The 19,994-nt window shown below is 42.9% G+C and overlaps 1 protein-coding gene across 1 annotated transcript in view; it reads right to left on the reverse strand.

Moving 5' to 3' along the window:
• Positions 1 to 336: 336 nt before the first annotated feature.
• LOC127080479 (uncharacterized mitochondrial protein AtMg00810-like) overlaps positions 337 to 19,994 on the reverse strand; it is a 132,047-nt gene continuing 112,389 nt past the window's right edge. The window contains exon 2 of the mRNA XM_051020795.1: positions 337 to 393. Coding sequence (XP_050876752.1) covers positions 337 to 393 — 57 coding nt within the window. The remainder of the gene's footprint in view (positions 394 to 19,994) is intronic.

The following is a 19,994-nucleotide window of genomic DNA, read 5'->3' on the forward strand; positions in this document are numbered from 1 at the left end:
TCATCAAATTCTGCATTGCCTTTGCTTTGTTCTTGCTTGATTCACCATCTGCAGGTATCATTGAAGATCTGTTGAAGCAAATCTTGAAGAATTCATTGAGATTTGCAGCTGTTGAAGTTGATGAGCATCTATGGCATTTGAAATCTCTGGAGCAAGGAAGCACGATTGAGCTATTCTGCAGCATCCATTCAGCTATACAAGTGTTGTAGGAGATCTGTTTCACATGTCCAAGCCTTGAATCCAACAAAATCAAGATCTGCATCTTCAAAGAGGTAAAATTCGACCATGCCAATTCTTGCGCTTATGATGTGGTTCTGGTAGATCTTAGTTCATAGATCACACTGCAACTTGAATCATGTTACATGCTTCCTTCCATGTTTTTTTATTTTCTTTCTACAATCAAAAAATCATAACTCATGAAATACAAATCCAAATTGCATGATTCTTTTTTTGAATTGTTCATCATCTTGTGTACTTTTTTATGGACATTTTTTCAAAATTTGTGCACGGTTGGAAAAAATAATTGCCTAGGCTTTGTTTTCATATGCCATTTGTTGCATCATGCTTACTATTTTGATCATGAAATGATGATGCTTAATTGGAAATTCTTGAGATTTTACATGTGTGTTCTAGACTCATTCCTGGTCATTTTGGTATATGGTTTGTGATTTTTGCATTCATGGTTTGAGAGATATGACATGATTATTAGAGGTGTGACAATTTGTGTCACACCATGTCTTGTGCAACTCCATGATTTTTTTTACCATGTCATATGAACTCTATATGACCTGAATTTTTGCATGTTGAATCTTCTGGATGTTAAGTTTGAATGTGAATTTTTGTGGATTTTTTTAGTGCCTTTCCAATTTGATTGAGATTTTCTCCCCTGTTTGACCAAATGTGGATTTCTTGTGAGACATGATTTTATTTGATTTGTGAAATTCTTGTGGTTTATTGGATGGACTTGAAATTTGGCATGTGTATTATAGACATCTTGAAGTTTGTCATGACTTTGATTTCATTCATTTATCATGCTTGGTCTCTGTTTTATGCTGACTTGAAGTTGATGCATGTTTTGATGCCTTGTATGAGCTTGTTTGAACTTGTGTTGACTTGATGAATTTAAATGACTTGCTTCCCTTGGTCCAAATGACTTGAAATTTGGTATGATTGTCATGTTATGAATGCTGTTTGACCATGAATTGTTTGGGGATTTATTGAAATATTTGTGAGTTGATTTGAGTTGAATCTTTATGTTTGGTTCTATGAGCTTCAAATTGCATGTTTTGTACTCTTTGCTTCATGAAATGATAATGGTTGATGATATGAATGTGAAACCACTTGGATTTGTTTCTTATTTGATTGATCTTGATTTTTGATAAGTTTCATGTTCTGTTTTGACTTTTTGCTCTCATTTTGACCCTAGTCTTGTACTAGTGGTTTGTGTTCTCACATTTGAGCTTTGTTTCAGGTCAAAGAGCACAATTGCTTATACTTGATGAGGTGCACTCAATTGGAGTTGGTTTATTGCTTGTTTATGACTAACTTGAGTTTGTTTTGTAGGCATTGAGACTTATGCTTAGGCCTTGTGGCTTGCACTTATGTGCATTGATGCTTGTTATCTGTTTGTGCTGTGGACTTGTAATTTTCTGTTTGACTTGTGTCTGTCTGGTATACTGATTATGTTGGATTGATTTCAGGTACCTTAGTTGCTATAGTTCCATTGTGAACTAGTGTTTGCTTTGCTTGCTAGCTTGAGCATTGAGGTATAATGATCTCTTCTCCATGTAGTCTGGAAGACCTGGCCTGTTACTTGGCCAGGCACCTGTCTGAAGTCCTCCTTAAGAGGCAATGTTTGTGCTTGTTTATTTTTGTCCCCAAGCAGGAAAAGACCTTTGTTAAGGCAATTGGCAGACACAAGAGATGTGCAATCCATCTCCTGCTCTTCTGTTGAGTCGTCCCTTGGCTCACATCACATGTTGATGCCTTGTGGACATTAACCCCAAGATCTATGTTGAGTCAGTGTCATAAGTGTAGAAGGGTTCCCACTTTCTGGACCCACACTTTATTGTCTGAAGCTCTCCCAGGCCAGGGATAAGAGCTGTGAGGCACACCCCTCACTCCCATTTCATCTGCTTCACCCTAACTCTCAATGTTAGGGTTAAGAGCTAACCTCACCCTGATACAGTGGCTTGTTTGTCGAGGTTGACATGACCCCTCGACTAAAGCCTAGCCTTGATGTTTGAGCCCCTTGTTGGTGTGTTTACTTCATGCTGTATGTGTTTGTGTGGTGTGATTGTATCCCCTAGGTTTGCTAGACCCCGCGTAGTCTCGTTTGCATGTCAATTAAGGTAGCACGGTTCCTTCGTATAGGACTTCCTTTCTTGCTTGAGCTTTCCTAAAACACAAACAAACATTATCCCCTCTTAAGGATATGTCAACTCCTTCTACTACAGGTGAGTAAGTCTCCAAAGGTCGAGCATCCGGTAGATTGCGTAGTGACGTTGTCCACTTAAAAAATACAAACCAACAGGAATAGTTTAGCCGAACTACGGCAACTCTGATTCTCATGTCCTGATGAGATACGTAGGCACGAGATGCGATGTCTTGTCGAGTTTGACTGACGACTAACACTAATTCTTTTCTCTCGCCCTCGTTGCGATGGAGACCTTCCCTTTCTCTTGCCCTAGTTGCAATCGAGACCCTTCTTCTTCCTGTGTTGGTGCGGAGTCTGACGTAAGTCCAGCGATTGGCAGTCGATTTCCTGTGTTTTGTTTGTGTGCTTGGAAGCTGATATAAGTCCAGCGATTGGCATTCGGGTTCCAGTGTGGGTGTGTTTGGTTCGGAAGCTGATATAAGTCCAGCGATTGGCATTCGGGTTCCATGTTTGCCCGTGTTTGTGTTGTTTTGTCCTGCGTGCGTGAGCCGAGCTACGGATGCTCTGATTCTTCTTTGTCCAAGAAGATACGTATGCATAGGATGCGACATCCTAGCGAGCATGTGTTTTCCCCCAGTCCGAACTACTTCGACTCTGATGTCTATGCTTGATAGACTAAGTAGGCCCAGGATGCGATATCCTGCCGAGTCAGTCTCGTTTATTTTCTTGTGTCTCTTTCAGCCAGTGTTTGTTTGTTTATGAGCAGTGTTTTAGCAACCATTTTCCTTCCTTTTGTGCGTGGATCCCGTCGAGTACGACGGATGCGTAGGGGTGCTAATACCTTCCCTTCGCATAACCGACTCCCGATCCCATTCTCTTTGGTCGCGAGACCACGTCTTTTCCAGGTTTACTCTGAGCGTTTCCTTTCCCTCTTTTGGGATAAATAACGCACGGTGGCGGCTCTGTTGTTTTCGTTTCCCATCGGTTTTTCGCGTAATGCGACAGCTGGCGACTCTGTTGGGGACAAAGAGAAGTTGACCTCTTGCTGGTCCATCTTCCCTAAGCGAGTCTCTCCCAGCGCTCTCTAGGTTAGGGTTTTGGTTGATGTTTACTATTTTATTTATTGCATTCTTTCATTTATTGTTTGCATTTATGTGTGCATTAATGTTTGCATTCATTCATATTCATCTGTTGGCTGTGCTGTGTTTCTCTGTTTGGGGTGGGAGTTACTCGAGGTAAAAGGCCCAATACCCAGGCTATGAGTGAAATCTAGGAAACCTAGGAATAGAGTGATTCATGGGAAGCGGGTGGTATGCGCCACCTAGCGGAACATTGATATCACGAGCAGTTCAGACTCTGATGGGGTATTATTGGTGCATACATCGGGTGTGCACAGGATGATATTCTTGAAAGGGTTGTTTATCCTACGTTTCTCTCGACCTTACCCTGGCCTAGATGACACCCGTGAGTGGGGAGGGAATGATCATTATTACAGGTATAGTTGGTGACTTGTCGGTGACTAGTTGGTGACTTGTGGTCCTGTTGGTGACTTGATTCCTCAGATTGGGTTCAGATGACAGTTTGTCGGTTGACTTTGGGGTTTCAGATGAATTGTAGTTCAGAGTTTAAGCCGAAGCTTCGATCCTGTGTTCCGAGATGCACAGCCTGCCAGTCGTCTACATCATTTGCATCATAGCATGTTTATTTTCAAAAGAAACGCAAAAAAAAAAGAATTGAAAAAATGAAAAAAAAGAAAAACTAATCCCTGCATGCATATCATTTCTCAGGTACATTCCAGAGTCTGTTCACTGATAGAGATGGCAACGGTCCCAGAGCCGAAGCGGAAGACTTGTTCCTACATTTTTCACCGTGAGCCTTTGACATCGCTGATAGAGTTAAGCAACCTAGTGACCAGTGATCATCTGAGGGGGTTCGTGGATCAGTATGGGGATATTTTGACACTGTTGAAGATGGTAGTCGATCCAGTGCCGTTGCAGTCTCTTCTTCAGTTCTATGACCCAGAGCTTCGTTGCTTCACCTTTCAGGACTATCAGTTGGCGCCTACTCTCGAGGAGTACTCCATTCTGTTGAGTGTCCCGATTCAGCATCAGGTTCCTTTCTTGGATGTGCCCAAGGAGGTTGACTTCAGGGTGGTTGCCAGAGCTCTCCGGTTGGGTGTCAAGGAGGTCAGTGATAATTGGAAGTCCAGTTGGGATGTTGTGGGTATGCCTTTGAAGTTTCTTTTGAGAGTTGCTAGGAGAGAAGCAGAGAAGGGGAATTGGGAAGCTTTTCACGCCCAGCTTGCTGTTTTGATCTATGGGATTGTTTTGTTTCCGAGTATGCCCAACTTCGTGGACTATGCTGCAGTCTGTATTTTCATTGGAGGGAACCCGATTCCTACTCTGTTAGCTGACACTTATTATGTTATCCATAGTAGGCATGGTAAGGGTGGAGCTATCAGAGGTTGTCTCCCACTGTTGCTCAGATGGTTCATGTCTCTCCTGCCAGTCAGTGGACCTTTCGTGGAGGCTCAGAACACTTATAGGTGGACTCAGAGGGTTATGTCTCTTACTTCATATGATATCAGATGGCAGTCATATCGGATGGATGTGCGGGATGTCATTATGAGTTGTGGAGAATTCCGGAACGTGCCACTTGTAGGGACTAAGGGTTGCATCAACTACAACCCAGTTCTTTCTCTTCGTCAGTTAGGGTTCGTAATGAGTGGAAGACCACTTGAAGCTGAGATAGTTGAGAGTGTGTACTTTGAGAAGCGAAGCGACCCTGTTAGATTGGAGCAGATAGGAAGAGCCTGGAGGTCTATTGGTGTTAAGGATGGAGCTGTCTTAGGGAAAAAGTTTGCCATTGCTATGCCTGATTACACTGATTGGGTTAAGAAGAGAGTGGAAACTTTGCTATTGCCCTATGACAGGATGAATCCTTTGCAAATGCAACCGCCTTTGATTCTTGCTGAGAGTGTACCTGCTGAGCAGTACAAGCAAGCTCTGATGGAGAATCGCCATCTGAAGGAGAAAGAGCAAGACGCCCAGATGGAGTTGTATCAAGCCAAAGCTGATAGGTTGAACCTGGCTCATCAACTCAGAGACATCCGGAGTGCAGATGTTGGTGGAGTGAGGAGCAAGAAGAGATCTTATGCAGAGATGGAGAGCTTGTTAGATGCGGAGCACAGAGAGTGTTTGAGATTGCAGAGAGCTGAGGCCAGTTATCTGAAGAAGATCAGAGACTTGGAGAAGCAACTCAGAGACGAGGATATCCAGTTGAAGAAGGAAGTCGACCAGAGACTTGCATCAGAAAACCAACTTGGATCAGAAGTTGTAGAGCTTAGAAGACAGTTGAAGGAGAAGATCACTCCCTTGCCAGAATGTTCAGAGTGTGAACTATTGATAGACCAGTGTCACTACTTGAGGACGCTCATTCCTGGAAGTCATTTGTCTTAGCTTGTATTTCTGATGTATATGTTGAGAATCACCCCCAGGCCTGTTGGGTGGGATTCGTTGTTGTACTTTGACGTATCTGGATCTTTGTTGACTTTGTTGTATGATCCTGTTGCTCATTTATAGATGAGATTGTTGGCTTTATCCTGTACCCTTTGCTCTTGTATGTTGTTTCTGTGCTTCCTGTGTTGTTCTTGTTGCAGGTTGCCATCTTTTGAAGATGAATCAGGCTCTTTGAATGCCTGAGAAATGATCATATCATGTGCATCATATGCATTAGCATCATACTCATATCATTTTTGCATAACAGGTGTTCCTGCGCACGACTTCTCACTCTGGTTCCTGTGTCAGGCAGGATAGCTGATCGAAGACCGCACCGGTATTCTACCAGACTTAATCAACAGCAAAGTATGGATCAGGTTCAGAACGAGTTGGCTGAGATGAGGGCAAACATGGCCCAGTTCATGACTATGATGCAAGGGGTTGCGCAAGGTCAGGAGGAGCTTCGAGCCTGTGTTTAGAGACAGGAGACCGTGATTCAGACGTCCAACCGTGCTTCGCCTGTTGCTGCACCTGTTCATGAGAATATCAACGTTGCTGCTCCCGCTAACGACTATGCCGTCGGGGATGAGTTGAGAGGAATAAGAATTAATGGACAGCCTCTTGCTGGTGAGACTGTCAATGTCAGAGCTACCCGGGCTCCGGTTCGTCATCCTGCTCCTATTGTCGACAGACAAGAGGACATGTTCACACTGCTGAGTGAAGATGATGAGGTGGTCAGAGTTGAGGATAGGGATCGGAAGGTTGATGCCCTGGCTGAGAAGATTAGAGCGATGGAATGCCAGAACTCTCTTGGTTTCGATGTAACCAATATGGGGTTGGTTGAAGGTTTGAGAATCCCATACAAATTCAAAGCACCCACTTTTGACAAGTATAATGGTACTTCCTGCCCTCGCACTCATGTGCAGGCATATTATCGGAAAATCTCTGCTTACACCGATGATGAAAAAATGTGGATGTACTTTTTCCAAGATAGTCTATCTGGGGCTTCTTTGGATTGGTATATGGAATTGAAGAGAGATTCTATCCGCTGTTGGAGGGATCTGGGAGAGGCCTTCTTGAGGCAATATAAGCATAACATGGATATGGCACCAAGCCGGACTCAGCTGCAGAGTCTTTGCCAAAAATCTGGAGAGAGTTTCAAGGAGTACGCGCAGAGGTGGCGTGAACTGGCTGCTAGAGTTCAACCCCCTATGCTGGAAAGGGAGTTGACGGACATGTTTATTGGCACACTTCAGGGTGTTTTCATGGACCGAATGGGGAGTTGCCCATTTGGAAGCTTTTCTGATGTCGTTATTTGTGGAGAGAGGACTGAAAGTTTGATCAAGGCTGGTAAGATCAATGATGCTAGTTCCTCGTCTTCCAAGAAACCTTTCTCTGGGGCACCTCGCCGAAGAGAGGGTGAGACTAATGCTGTTCAACACCGTCGGGTTCAGAACAGAAGTCAGTATCGACAGGTTGCCGCAGTGACTATTCCGGCACCTCAGCAACGTCAACCTCCACAACAACCGAGGCAACAACAACAACAACAACAGCAACAACGTCCGTATCAGCCAAGGCAACGGATGCCCGAAAGGCGTTTTGATCCCCTGCCAATGACCTACACTGAGTTACTGCCTGAGTTGCTCAGATTGGGATTCGTTGAGTTGAGAACTATGGCTCCACCAACAGTATTGCCTCCTGGGTACGATGCTAATGTCTGGTGTGATTTTCACTCTGGTGCACCAGGACACCATACTGAGAAGTGTCGGGCTTTCCAGCATAAAGTCCAAGATCTGATCGATGCCAAGACGATCAACTTCGCTCCAGTGCCTAACGTCGTGAACAATCCTATGCCTCAGCATGGGGGGCATAGGGTAAACTGTATTGAAGGGGAAGAAGCTGAAGATCTTGTTGTCAGTGTTGATGAGATTCGGACTTCTCTGCTTGTAGTGAAGGGCCGTTTGTTGAGTGGTGGTGTCCATCCGGGCTGTGATGAAGGTTGTTTGGGCTGTGCAGAGTCAGATAATGGTTGTGAACAATAGAGGGCTGGTATTTAGAAACTGATTGATGAGGGTTGTGTCCAGTTTGGCCGGGCTGATAATAGAGATCGTGGGGCAGTGTCTACTGTCACGATATTTTTCAAACCGTCTGAAGGACGTGGGCCGAGGGTTGTTGGTAGTGCGCCTACAACAAGTGGTAATCCAGTTACCATCTCTACACCAGTTTCTACCAGTAATCCGACAATGATTGTCGCTCCGGTCAGAAAGGCTGTGGATAGCAGGGTCGTGCCTTGGAAATATGACAACGCCTACAGAAGCAATCGAAGGGCTGAGAATCGGGTCAGACCGACCAATCAAGCACCAGTAACTATTGCTGCACCGGTTAGTAGAGCTCCTGTGGCGAGTGCAAGTCCAGTTGTGGACAATGTCGGTGGACCGGGAGGTTTTACTCGCAGTGGACGGCTGTTTGCGCCTTAACCGTTGAGGGATGCCAATGCTGAGGCATCTGCTAGATCGAAGGGCAAACAGGCCGTTGTTGATGAGGAACCTGCTCAGACGGATGTGCCTGGTGGCTCATTTGAAAAGGACGTGGAGGAATTCATGAGAATCATTAAGAAGAGTGACTACAAGATCGTAGATCAACTCAACCAAACTCCGTCCAAGATCTCTATTCTTTCTTTGCTGTTGTGTTCTGAGGCACATCGCAACGCCTTGCTGAAAATGTTGAATATGGCGTATGTACCTCAAGAGATTTCTGTCAACCAGTTGGAGGGGGTTATCGCCAATGTGAGCACCAGACAGGGTGTGGGGTTCACAGACCTTGATCTGACGCCTGAAGGGCGAAACCATAACAAGGCCTTGCACATCACTATGGAGTGCAAGGGTGCAGTGTTGTCTCATGTCTTGGTGGACACCGGTTCTTCTCTGAATGTGCTGCCGAAGCAAATTCTGAAGAAGATATCTGTTGAAGGGGTTGTGCTTACTCCTAGTGACCTGATCGTGCGTGCTTTTGACGGATCCAAACGTTTTGTGTTTGGTGAAGTTACCTTGCCTGTGAAGATAGGTCCAGAGGTGTTCGACATCATCTTCTATGTCATGGACATCCAACCTGCCTACAGTTGTTTGTTGGGGCGTCCATGGATCCATGCAGTAGGGGCAGTCTCGTCGACTCTCCATCAGAAGCTCAAGTATGTCTGGAACGGTCAGATCGTGACCGTGTGCGGTGAAGAAGATATCTTGGTGAGTCACCTGTCCTCGTTCAAATATGTCGAGGTGGATGGCGAGATCCACGAGACTTTGTGCCAGGCATTTGAGACTGTGGCTCTTGAGAAGGTGGCATACGCTGATCAGAAGAAGCCGGGTGCTTCGATTGCTTCGTACAAGTAGGTCAAAGAGGTTGTTGACTCCGGTAGAGCTGAAGGCTGGGGCAAGATGGTGGACTTGCCTGTCAAAGAAGATAAATTTGGTATTGGCTATCAACCGTTGCAAGCAGAGCAGGGTGGTCAAGCAGGTCCAAGTACCTTTACCAGCGCTGGGCTGATGAATCACGGTGACGTCTTTGCAGCCGATGTTGAAGACAGTGACAGTGATATTGATCTCAACTGCTGGGTTCGCCCGAGTGCACCAGGGGAAGTGATCAGCAACTGGACAGCAGAGGATATAGTCCAAGTTACTCTTCAAACAGAGTAATTTTCTTTTGTTTTTTCATTCTGCACAAAACCCTGCGTCCTGCCCAAGGCGTAGTGGTTCATTGTAGGGCCACATCATGTTTTACAATTTTTATCATTAATAAAGGACGTTTTGCAAACAATTTTGTGATCCCTGTCTTTCTATTTTTGTTTTCACTTTTTCAAAAAAATAAAAATGGCAATGTTTTTGTTTTGTGACTTTATTGAAATCTTTTTCTAAAACAAAGCATTGAAACATGCAGAAGTGATCTTATGGCATCCACTATGAACAAATCTGTTATGGCTCAGTATGATTTCGATAATCCCATCTACCAAGCTGAAGAGGAGAGTGAGGAAGACTGTGAGCTCCCGAAAGAATTGGCTAGATTGCTGAAGCAAGAGGAAAGGGTCATCCAACCTCATCAGGAGGAGTTGGAGATTGTGAATCTTGGTACTGAGGACGCCAGAAGGGATATCAAGATCGGGGCTGCTTTGAAGACAGAGGTCAAGAGCAGGTTGATTGAGATGCTGAGAGAGTATGTGGAGATATTCGCCTGGTCTTATCAAGATATGCCTGGGCTGAATACTGATATTGTGGTTCATAGACTACCTCTCAGAGATGATTGTCCTTCGGTCAAGCAGAAGCTTCGCAGAACGAGTCCTGATATGGCAGTAAAGATCAAGGAAGAGGTTCAGAAGCAGTTCGATGCTGGTTTCTTGTCAGTAACAACTTATCCACCATGGGTAGCCAACATCGTTCCTGTGCCGAAGAAGGATGGCAAAGTCAGAATGTGTATCGATTACCGGGATTTGAATAGGGCGAGTCCGAAAGATGATTTCCCATTACCTCACATTGATGTATTGGTGGATAATACAGCTCAATCCTCGGTATTCTCTTTCATGGATGGTTTCTCGGGCTATAATCAAATTAAGATGGCGCCAGAGGACATGGAAAAGACGACATTCATTACGCCTTGGGGCATGTTCTGCTATAAGGTGATGCCATTTGGGCTGAAGAATGCCGGTGCTACCTATCAGAGGGCAATGACGACTCTCTTTCATGACATGATGCACAAAGAGATTGAAGTGTACGTGGATGATATGATTGCGAAGTCGCAGACAGAAGAGGAGCACCTGGTTAATTTGCAGAAGTTGTTTGACAGATTGGTCAAGTTCAAACTGAGGCTGAATCCAAACAAGTGTACGTTTGGTGTGCGATCCGGGAAGCTGTTAGGCTTCATTGTCAGTGAGAAAGGGATTGAGGTTGACCCAGCAAAAGTCAAAGCTATTCAAGAAATGCCTGAACCGAAAACAGAAAAGCAGGTTCGTGGGTTTTTAGGGAGATTGAACTACATTGCGAGGTTTGTATCTCACCTAACTGCCACGTGTGAACCGATATTTAAATTGCTTAGAAATAATCAAGCAATCAGGTGGAATGATGACTGTCAGAAAGCTTTTGACAAGATAAAAGATTATTTACAGAAACCTCCAATCCTGATTCCTCCAGTTCCAGGGAGACCGCTGATAATGTACCTGTCAGTGACCGAGAACTCGATGGGGTGTGTATTGGGTCAGCATGACGAGTCTGGTCGAAAAGAGCATGCCATATACTACCTTAGCAAAAAGTTTACCGACTGTGAAATCAAATATTCACAGCTTGAGAAAACTTGTTGTGCTTTGGCCTGGGCTGCTCGCCGACTGAGGCAGTATATGTTGAACCATACTACCTTGTTGATTTCTAAGATGGATCCAGTGAAGTACATCTTTGAGAAGCCGGCTCTCACCGGACGTGTTGCCCGTTGGCAGATGATCTTAACAGAGTATGATATCCAATACACGTCTCAGAAGGCTATCAAAGGTAGTGTTTTGTCAGACTATCTCGCCGAGCAACCGATTGATGATTATCAGCCTATGATGTTTGAATTCCCTGATGAAGACATCATGTATCTTAAGATGAAAGATTGTGAAGAGCCTCTTGTCGAGGAAGGACCGGATCCTCATGACAAGTGGACATTGATGTTTGATGGGGCTGTGAATGTGAATGGTAATGGTGTTGGTGCAGTGTTGATCAGTCCGAAAGGTGCTCATATACCCTTTTCTGCCAGATTGACTTTTGACGTCACCAACAATGAAGCTGAGTATGAGGCTTGTATCATGGGGATAGAAGAAGCCATTGATTTGAGAATCAAGACGCTTGACATATTTGGAGATTCTGCTCTAGTGATCAACCAGGTCAATGGAGATTAGAATACGAACCAGCCGCATTTGATTCCGTATAGAGATTACACCAGAAGAATACTGACGTTCTTCAAGAAGGTGAAGTTGTACGATGTCCCCCGGGATGAGAATCAGATGGCTGATGCTTTGGCTACCTTGTCTTCTATGATCAAAGTTCATTGGTGGAATCATGTGCCACATGTTGCGGTGAATCGACTCGAGAGGCCTGCGTATGTGTTTGCAGCCGAGTCTGTTGTGATTGATGAGAAGCCGTGGTACTATGATATCAAGAACTTCCTCAAAAGCCAGGAGTATCCTGATGGTGCGTCAAAGAACGATAAGAAAACCCTGAGAAGGCTAGCTGGAAGCTTTTATTTGAATCAGGATGATGTGCTGTATAAGAGGAACTTTGACATGGTCTTGCTCAGATGCGTGGATAGACACGAAGCAGACATGTTGATGCAAGAAGTGCACGAGGGTTCGTTTGGTACCCATGCTGGTGGTCATGCAATGTCGAAGAAATTGTTGAGAGCCGGTTATTACTGGATGACTATGGAATCCGATTGTTTCAAGTACGCTCGGAAGTGCCATAAGTGTCAAATTTATGCTGATAAAGTGCATGTACCACCAAGCCCGTTGAATGTCATGAACTCGCCTTGGCCGTTTGCCATGTGGGGCATCGACATGATTGGGAAGATTGAGCCTACTGCTTCGAATGGACATCGCTTCATCTTGGTTGCGATTGACTACTTCACCAAGTGGGTGGAAGCAGCTTCGTATGCTAACGTTACCAAACAAGTGGTTGCCCGGTTTATCAAGAAAGAAATCATCTATCGTTATGGAGTTCCTGAGAGAATCATCACTGACAATGGTTCGAATCTCAATAACAAGATGATGAAAGAGCTTTGTAAAGATTTCAAGATTGAACATCACAATTCTTCTCCTTACAGACCAAAGATGAATGGTGCTGTAGAGGCGGCAAACAAGAATATTAAGAAGATTGTGCAGAAGATGGTCGTGACGTACAAGGATTGGCATGAGATGTTGCCTTTCGCTTTGCATGGGTATCGTACTTCAATACGTACGTCGACCGGGGCAACCCCGTACTCCCTTGTGTATGGTATGGAAGTTGTCCTACCAGTTGAAGTGGAGATCCCTTCTATGAGAGTTTTGCTAGATGTGAAGCTGGACGAAGCCGAGTGGATTCGAACAAGGTTTAATGAGTTGAGCCTTATCGAAGAAAGACGGCTAGCAGTTGTGTGCCATGGGCAGTTGTATCAGAGAAGGATGAAGCGAGCCTTTGACCAGAAAGTGCGTCCTCGAAGCTATCAGATCGGTGATCTAGTCTTGAAGAGGATCCTTCCTCCCGGTACAGATAACAGGGGCAAGTGGACTCCTAATTATGAAGGTCCATATGTTGTGAAGAAGGTCTTCTCCGGTGGAGCCTTGATGCTTACAACTATGGATGGTGAAGATTTCCCGTCCCCTGTTAACTCAGATGTAGTCAAAAAATACTTCGCATAAATTGACCCGCTGGACAAAAAGAATAAAAGAGTCCAGGCAAAAAAGGGCATCCCGGCGAACCAAAAAACAGAAAGAAAAGGTTCGGGCAAAAATTAGGGATAAAAATGAAAAAGAATTTTGTACACCCGGTAAGTCGAAAACCCGCAAGGGCGGCTTAGGCAAAAATGGGTATCCCGGTGGATTGAAAACCCGAAAGGGCGATCCAGCCAAAAGAGGGATTAAAGCGAAGACTACAGTCTGGGTTATCTGTACTTCATCGTGCTTTATCGTCTGCCATCTCCAAAGATGTAATCGGTCCAATCATTCTTCTCAGAAAGCAAGGAAGTTGGGAGGAAAACTGATGATCTATGAGTTATAACAGAATTGGGAAATAGTGGATGCCGTGTTCACATTGTCATTAGGATAGATTTTTCCTTTTGTGCGCAATTACCTCTTTATAGGAATTGCTTCCCTGTGTATTCGCCTTTTCAGGCACATTTTCAATCAATAAAAGTCGTTATTCAGATAAATAGCTCTCCTGTTTTTATTTTACTGTTTTGTTTGCAAAAAACGTCCGAATTTTTGATAAACATTGCATATAAAAACATGAAGGCTTAACAATAACTTGCAGGAAGATAAAACATTTGAAAATCATTTTGAATGTTGAGGACACTTGAGCATATCTTGTCCATGTATCCCCTGGGGGCATGTTATTGTGCTGTTTTGCAGGTCGTTATCTGTGAGAATGCTTCCCCAGCAGATACTTCTCCAAGTAAGTTTGAGAGCTATCAGAGCTGTATTTTCCCCAGCAGATACTTCTCCAAGCATGGAAGTGGGTCTATTCCCCAGCGAATATTTCCCCAAGAGAGTTCCCCACTGAGTTTGAGGGATGTTGTATCCCCGGCGGAGTTGTCAGTGGAGCGTTGTTCCCCAGCAGTCGGGTTTGAAGTACTGTTATCCCCAGCGTGGTCGTGAGCGCTCATCCCCAGCAGGGTTATGGATGTTTCTCCCCAGCACAGAGTCTGGTATATTTGCATTCTCCACCAGAGTTGTGCTCTTCCTCAGCAGAGTTGGTGTTATTCCCAACAGAGTTGCTTTCCCTAGCAGATCTCCCGAGTAGAGATTTGTGTTGATTGATTTTCCCCAGCTAGTCCCCGAGTGGAGCGGGTTCAAAGAAATTTATCTCCAGCAGTTATCCTACTTGTGGATTGGATGAGTTTTCCGTAGCAAAGTGATATCTGCATCCCCCAGCTGAGTCTATCCTACCTGTGGATTGGATGGGTTGTCCCCCAGCGGAGTAGGGTTTATTCCCCAAAGCAGAGTTTATCCTATTTGTGGATTAGTTGGCTCTCCCCAGTGAAGTCGCCTGGTTATCCCTAGCAAAGTCGCTTTGTTACTCCTCAGAGAGGTGCTTTGTTTACTTTCCCCAACGGAGTAGTATTGATGGTTAATCTTCAGCATAGTCGCCGTTGGGTAATCCTCAGCAAGGTTGTATTGATTGCTTCCCCGAGCGGAGTCCCCTAGTGGATTGGGTCCTGTGAAGGATGTCCCCAGAGGAGTCTATTCTTTCCCCGGCAGCAGTAATGTTTCTCCAGCATGAGTGAGAAGTCGGTGATCTCCCCGAAGAGTATTCCTCGAACAGAGTCTCCCCACAGAGTTGGAGTATCTGATTGTTTGGCTTCCCAGCCAGTTTTTGCATTTGGCATATAGTGATCATTGCATCCTCAAATCGCGTAGCATTCCCATTTCGATAATGGAGCATTACGCTATATAAAAAAAAAATTCAAACATATGCATTCATGTGTTCGAAACATTTAGACCGTATCTCTGGCAAAGGCGGATTTTCGATCAACATCTGTACGGCGCGTTTGCTACAGTTGCTCCTGACAGCATTCAGGGTTGATACCCTAGAGAGGTTTATTTCCTCATCCGTTGGTGAAAGGAAAACCTGTTTTTCTCCCCAGTGAGACCCCAGCAAGTGTTTAGCCTTGCCTTGACATGTGTAGATGTCATCGTGTGATACAGGTCGGTGTCACGTCAGCACCCGGGTGTGTTTTTTCTTTGGTGTCTGTAAACATCATCTTTCGATGTTCATAACGTCGTTCTCCTTCCCCAGAAGAGTTCTCCTTCTCCGTTGGTGTCGATAAACGTCGAGTTTTTCCTAGTTATCCATTGATATCTAGTTGTATATCTGTCACAGGTCATCCGGTGATGACTTGTTCCTCCTCTCCGTTGGTGTCGATAAACGTCGAGTTTTTCCCAATTGTCCGTTGACGTTTGGTTGAGTCTTGTTCTCTCCCCAGTAGGGTCACCTCTCCGTTGGTTTTGGTAAACGTCGAGTTTTTCCTTATGCGTCCGATGACGTATAGTTGTTTATTCCCCACAGATCATTCATTAATGGCTGTTGATTCCCCTCAGAGTTACCTCTCCGTTGGTTTTGGTAAACGTCGAGTTTTTCCTATTCGTCCGATGACGTCTAGTTGTATCTTTCCCCATGCAGAGCTACCTCTCCGTTGGTTTCGATAAACGTTGAGTTTTTCTCAGTCGTCCGTTGACGTCTGATTGTATACCCTATTCCCCAGTCATTCGTTAATGTCTGGTTAATTCCCAGCCAGATTCCCCAGTAGAGTCGTCGGTGGCGTCCTATTCGGTTTTTGGTTGTTATAAGCTCCAAATGAAAAAGTGTTGAACATCAAACTTGTTCCCCTTGATCCAAGCTTTCCAAAAAACCCAAGTTCATCCATTTTGGAGAAAGATTGCTAGGTAAGCGCATGGCTTTAACATGGCTGCATCATTGGAAAGAATCAATTGTACAAACTTCAGTTCACAATGCTCTGCCATTCAAGCTTCATTCAGACTTCAATTGGAATCATTTTGAACCTTAATGCATTGCATCATGGGCCTGTACATGCCCATGCACTCGTGCCATCCACATTGCCAATTTTGGACAGATTTTGAAGTGTGCAAATATCATTCCCTTTGGCTATAAATAGAAGGCCTTTGAGCTCATTTGAACAAAACTTTGTGCGCCAGCTTTGCCCCCCCAATTGAAACCCTCTCATTCTAAAGGAAAACCTGAGAAATTTCAATTTGAAATTTGAGTTTGAATCTCAATTGTTCGAGATTCAAGAACTCCAGGATCCAAAGCCTTGCAACCTCTCTAATCACTTCCTGGTAGCTTCTCAAGTGTGATCAGATCGTGTTTGGAGCAAGCAACATCAAGAACTGCACAACATTGAAGGTAATTTTCAGAAAACTTCATCTCTTCGATTCTCACTCAATTCTACTCAATTCTCTTGGATCTTTGGTTGTCTGAAGTCCTATCAATGTAGGCAAGAAGATTGAGTTGCTTAGAGGTCATATCGAAGCAACTCAGTTGACACACCTCAAAATTCAACTCCTCATATCTTTTTATATATTTGTAGTTAGTTGAAGTTAAGGTCAGATTCGTGTTCTACGCCATTTTTTTCTTTCAGATAGTGTCCTCCTTTTTTTATTTTGGTGAAGGTTGAGGGTGGACCAGTCCGGTGAGGTCCACCGGAGAAGAAGACCGGAGTTACAGCTCCGGCGATGTGTTGGAATCTCTCCAGACCACAAGATCATTTTCAAATGTTTTAATCTCACGCATTGGTTCTGATTACCATCCTTGCAGCGCATTAACTAGTGTCCATTATGGAACGCGCACTGAGGACCACTTGATCTGTCACCACAATTAATGAGGGAGATCAAGTGGTCCACGTTTTTTTTTTCTATTTTCTGATTTTCATTTTAATCCTTTTATTTTCATTAATTCATATTAATTTTAATATTGATCCAAAAAATATGAGAGTTTCACCAAAAAAATTCAAATAGTTTCCTCTTTCATATTCTGAATTAAAATTATTTTTTGGATCATTATTAATATTTTTCATGATTTAATTGATTTTGCATTTATTTTTAATTGTTTAAAAATACTTTTAAGTCTTTAAAAATTCTGAAATTTTTTCTCCAAGGTCCTTTGACCTTGTTTGACCTATGATAAATCTCATGGTCATTTCTTTGGTGTTTTGATGAGATTTTAGGAATGTACATTCTATCTCCCAAAATGAATGGATGATATTAATTTGGTAAAAGTCCTCCTTTGACCAATTTGAGTTTTGATCAATTCCCCTCCCTCTTCATCTCATTCCCATTCTTTATGCATCCATCTCATTTGGTCTATGATATCTCAAAGTCTTAAGGCTAGTTGATTGAAAAATCAACATAAGTATGGATGAGATTAGGCCACCTCTTTTGCATATTCTTTTTGTGTGTGGTATGTGTAGCACCTCAAATTTGCACCTACCTTTTGTACATACATTTTCATATTAGGTCATTAACATAACATAGTCCACTGCATAACATTGCATTGTCCTTTGCCCAAGTGCAAGTCATCAGACAAGATTAGGTCAACTGGTCAGGAGAATCAGTCAATCAAGCAAGCAAGTGCAAATCCTATTGAATCAAAGCCCTATGGTTGGTTCAACAAGTTCATATGGCCTAGGGATCATTTTGGGGTGATTTGGCCAAAGATTGGATGTTCAGAAGTCATCAGTCATTGCACAATGCATCTGAAACCCTAGAAAGTCAATTGTGGTCAACTGTGCCAGAATTCATGGATTTGAAGGTGGGAGATGGTTTGAAAGGCTTCATTCATGTCCATACAAGTCTCATTTGACATTTCAAAGATCAAGATTGAATAATTTGAGGTCAGATGAAAAGTTTCCAAAAATAGTAAGTGACCTGTAATTTCAAACTGCCAAAAATGGAAAGGTCTTCTCCTCAAATTTACATCATCATACAAGCTTCAAATGGAATTTTGTCCAACATGAAAGTTGAAGATCTTGCTCTCACCTTTCCAAAATGTCCAAGAACATCCATTTCTCATGTGTGGTTGGCAAGTTATGATCAAATCATTGTCAAGAATTTTTGAACTTCAACAAGGGATAACTTTCACACCATTTGGCCAAATTGAGTGGGGTTTCTTGCTACAATCTCCATTTGACATGCTCTATCCAAATCATTCATTACATTTCATCAAAAATCATCATACAAAAAGTCCATTTTTCAAGTGAATTAATTTGAATTTTTGGAGGGAAAATATTCATTTGAAAAATATGCATCATTTTCAATTCCAACCAATCCCATATGCATCCAAACAATATTTGAAGCTCAATTCAAGTGGAAATTCGCACTATAGCAAGGCATTGCATACATGAGGGCATTTTGGCCAAAATCGCATAAAGCTCCATTTTCACTAATCACTTTGATTTTGGCTAATGATGATTAACAAGATGGATTAACAGGTGCTATATATTCTTAATCATAACAGAAAATCACATTAACAATCACAATCTCAGATCCAAATCTCAAAAATCTCAAAATTCTCTCAAATTCTCTCAATTTTTTTCAACTTCTTTTCATCAAATTCTGCATTGCCTTTGCTTTGTTCTTGCTTGATTTACCATCTGCAGGTATCATTGAAGATCTGTTGAAGCAAATCTTGAAGAATTCATTGAGATTTGCAGCTGTTGAAGTTGATAAGCATCCATGGCATTTGAAATCTCTGGAGCAAGGAAGCACGATTGAGCTATTCTGCAGCATCCATTCAGCTATACAAGTGTTGTAGGAGATCTGTTTCACATGTCCAAGCCTTGAATCCAACAAAATCAAGATCTGCATCTTCAAAAAGGTAAAATTCAACCATGCCAATTCTTGCGTTTATGATGTGGTTCTGGTAGATCTTAGTTCATAGATCACACTGCAACTTGAATCATGAATTTTCATTGAGATTTGAGGAAGATATCTGGATTTGAATCTTTGATGCCAAAACATATCTTGATCGATTCTCTTCATGTGGTTAGAATTAGGCTAAATCTTTGTTAGATTAGTGATCTATGAAGTGAGACGAGTTGAATGATGTATGGTTTGTTGATTTCTATGGAAAAAAGTTCTTGATGATGATGAATGATGATGAACACGATGAGTTTGTTAAATTTTCGTTCTCCAGCATGTGTTTGATCCAGTTGCCCGCGCCTGTGCATGATTTTCATGTTTGAACGCCATGCCACCACTCATGATACGCCACGCGTATAAATGAAACGGAGCGTTTCATCATTGAACGCGCTCCATTTGAAATGCGTAGGGGTTCGATTCCCCGCTCCATCAAAATCCCTTGCCATGTGTTATTTTTTTCTCATATATGCTTACATGTTACATGCTTCCTTCCATGTTTTTTTATTTTCTTTCTACAATCAAAAAATCATAACTCATGAAATACAAATCCAAATTGCATGATTCTTTTTTTGAATTGTTCATCATCTTGTGTACTTTTTTATGGACATTTTTTCAAAATTTGTGCACGGTTGGAAAAAATAATTGCCTAGGCTTTGTTTTCATATGCCATTTGTTGCATCATGCTTACTATTTTGATCATGAAATGATGATGCTTAATTGGAAATTCTTGAGATTTTACATGTGTGTTCTAGACTCATTCCTGGTCATTTTGGTATATGGTTTGTGATTTTTGCATTCATGGTTTGAGAGATATGACATGATTATTAGAGGTGTGACAATTTGTGTCACACCATTTCTTGTGCAACTCCATGATTTTTTTTACCATGTCATATGAACTCTATATGACCTGAATTTTTGCATGTTGAATCTTCTGGATGTTAAGTTTGAATGTGAATTTTTGTGGATTTTTTTAGTGCCT

This window comes from Lathyrus oleraceus, chromosome 5, assembly GCF_024323335.1.
Source record: "Lathyrus oleraceus cultivar Zhongwan6 chromosome 5, CAAS_Psat_ZW6_1.0, whole genome shotgun sequence".
In the NCBI taxonomy this organism is placed as follows: Eukaryota; Viridiplantae; Streptophyta; class Magnoliopsida; order Fabales; family Fabaceae; genus Lathyrus; species Lathyrus oleraceus.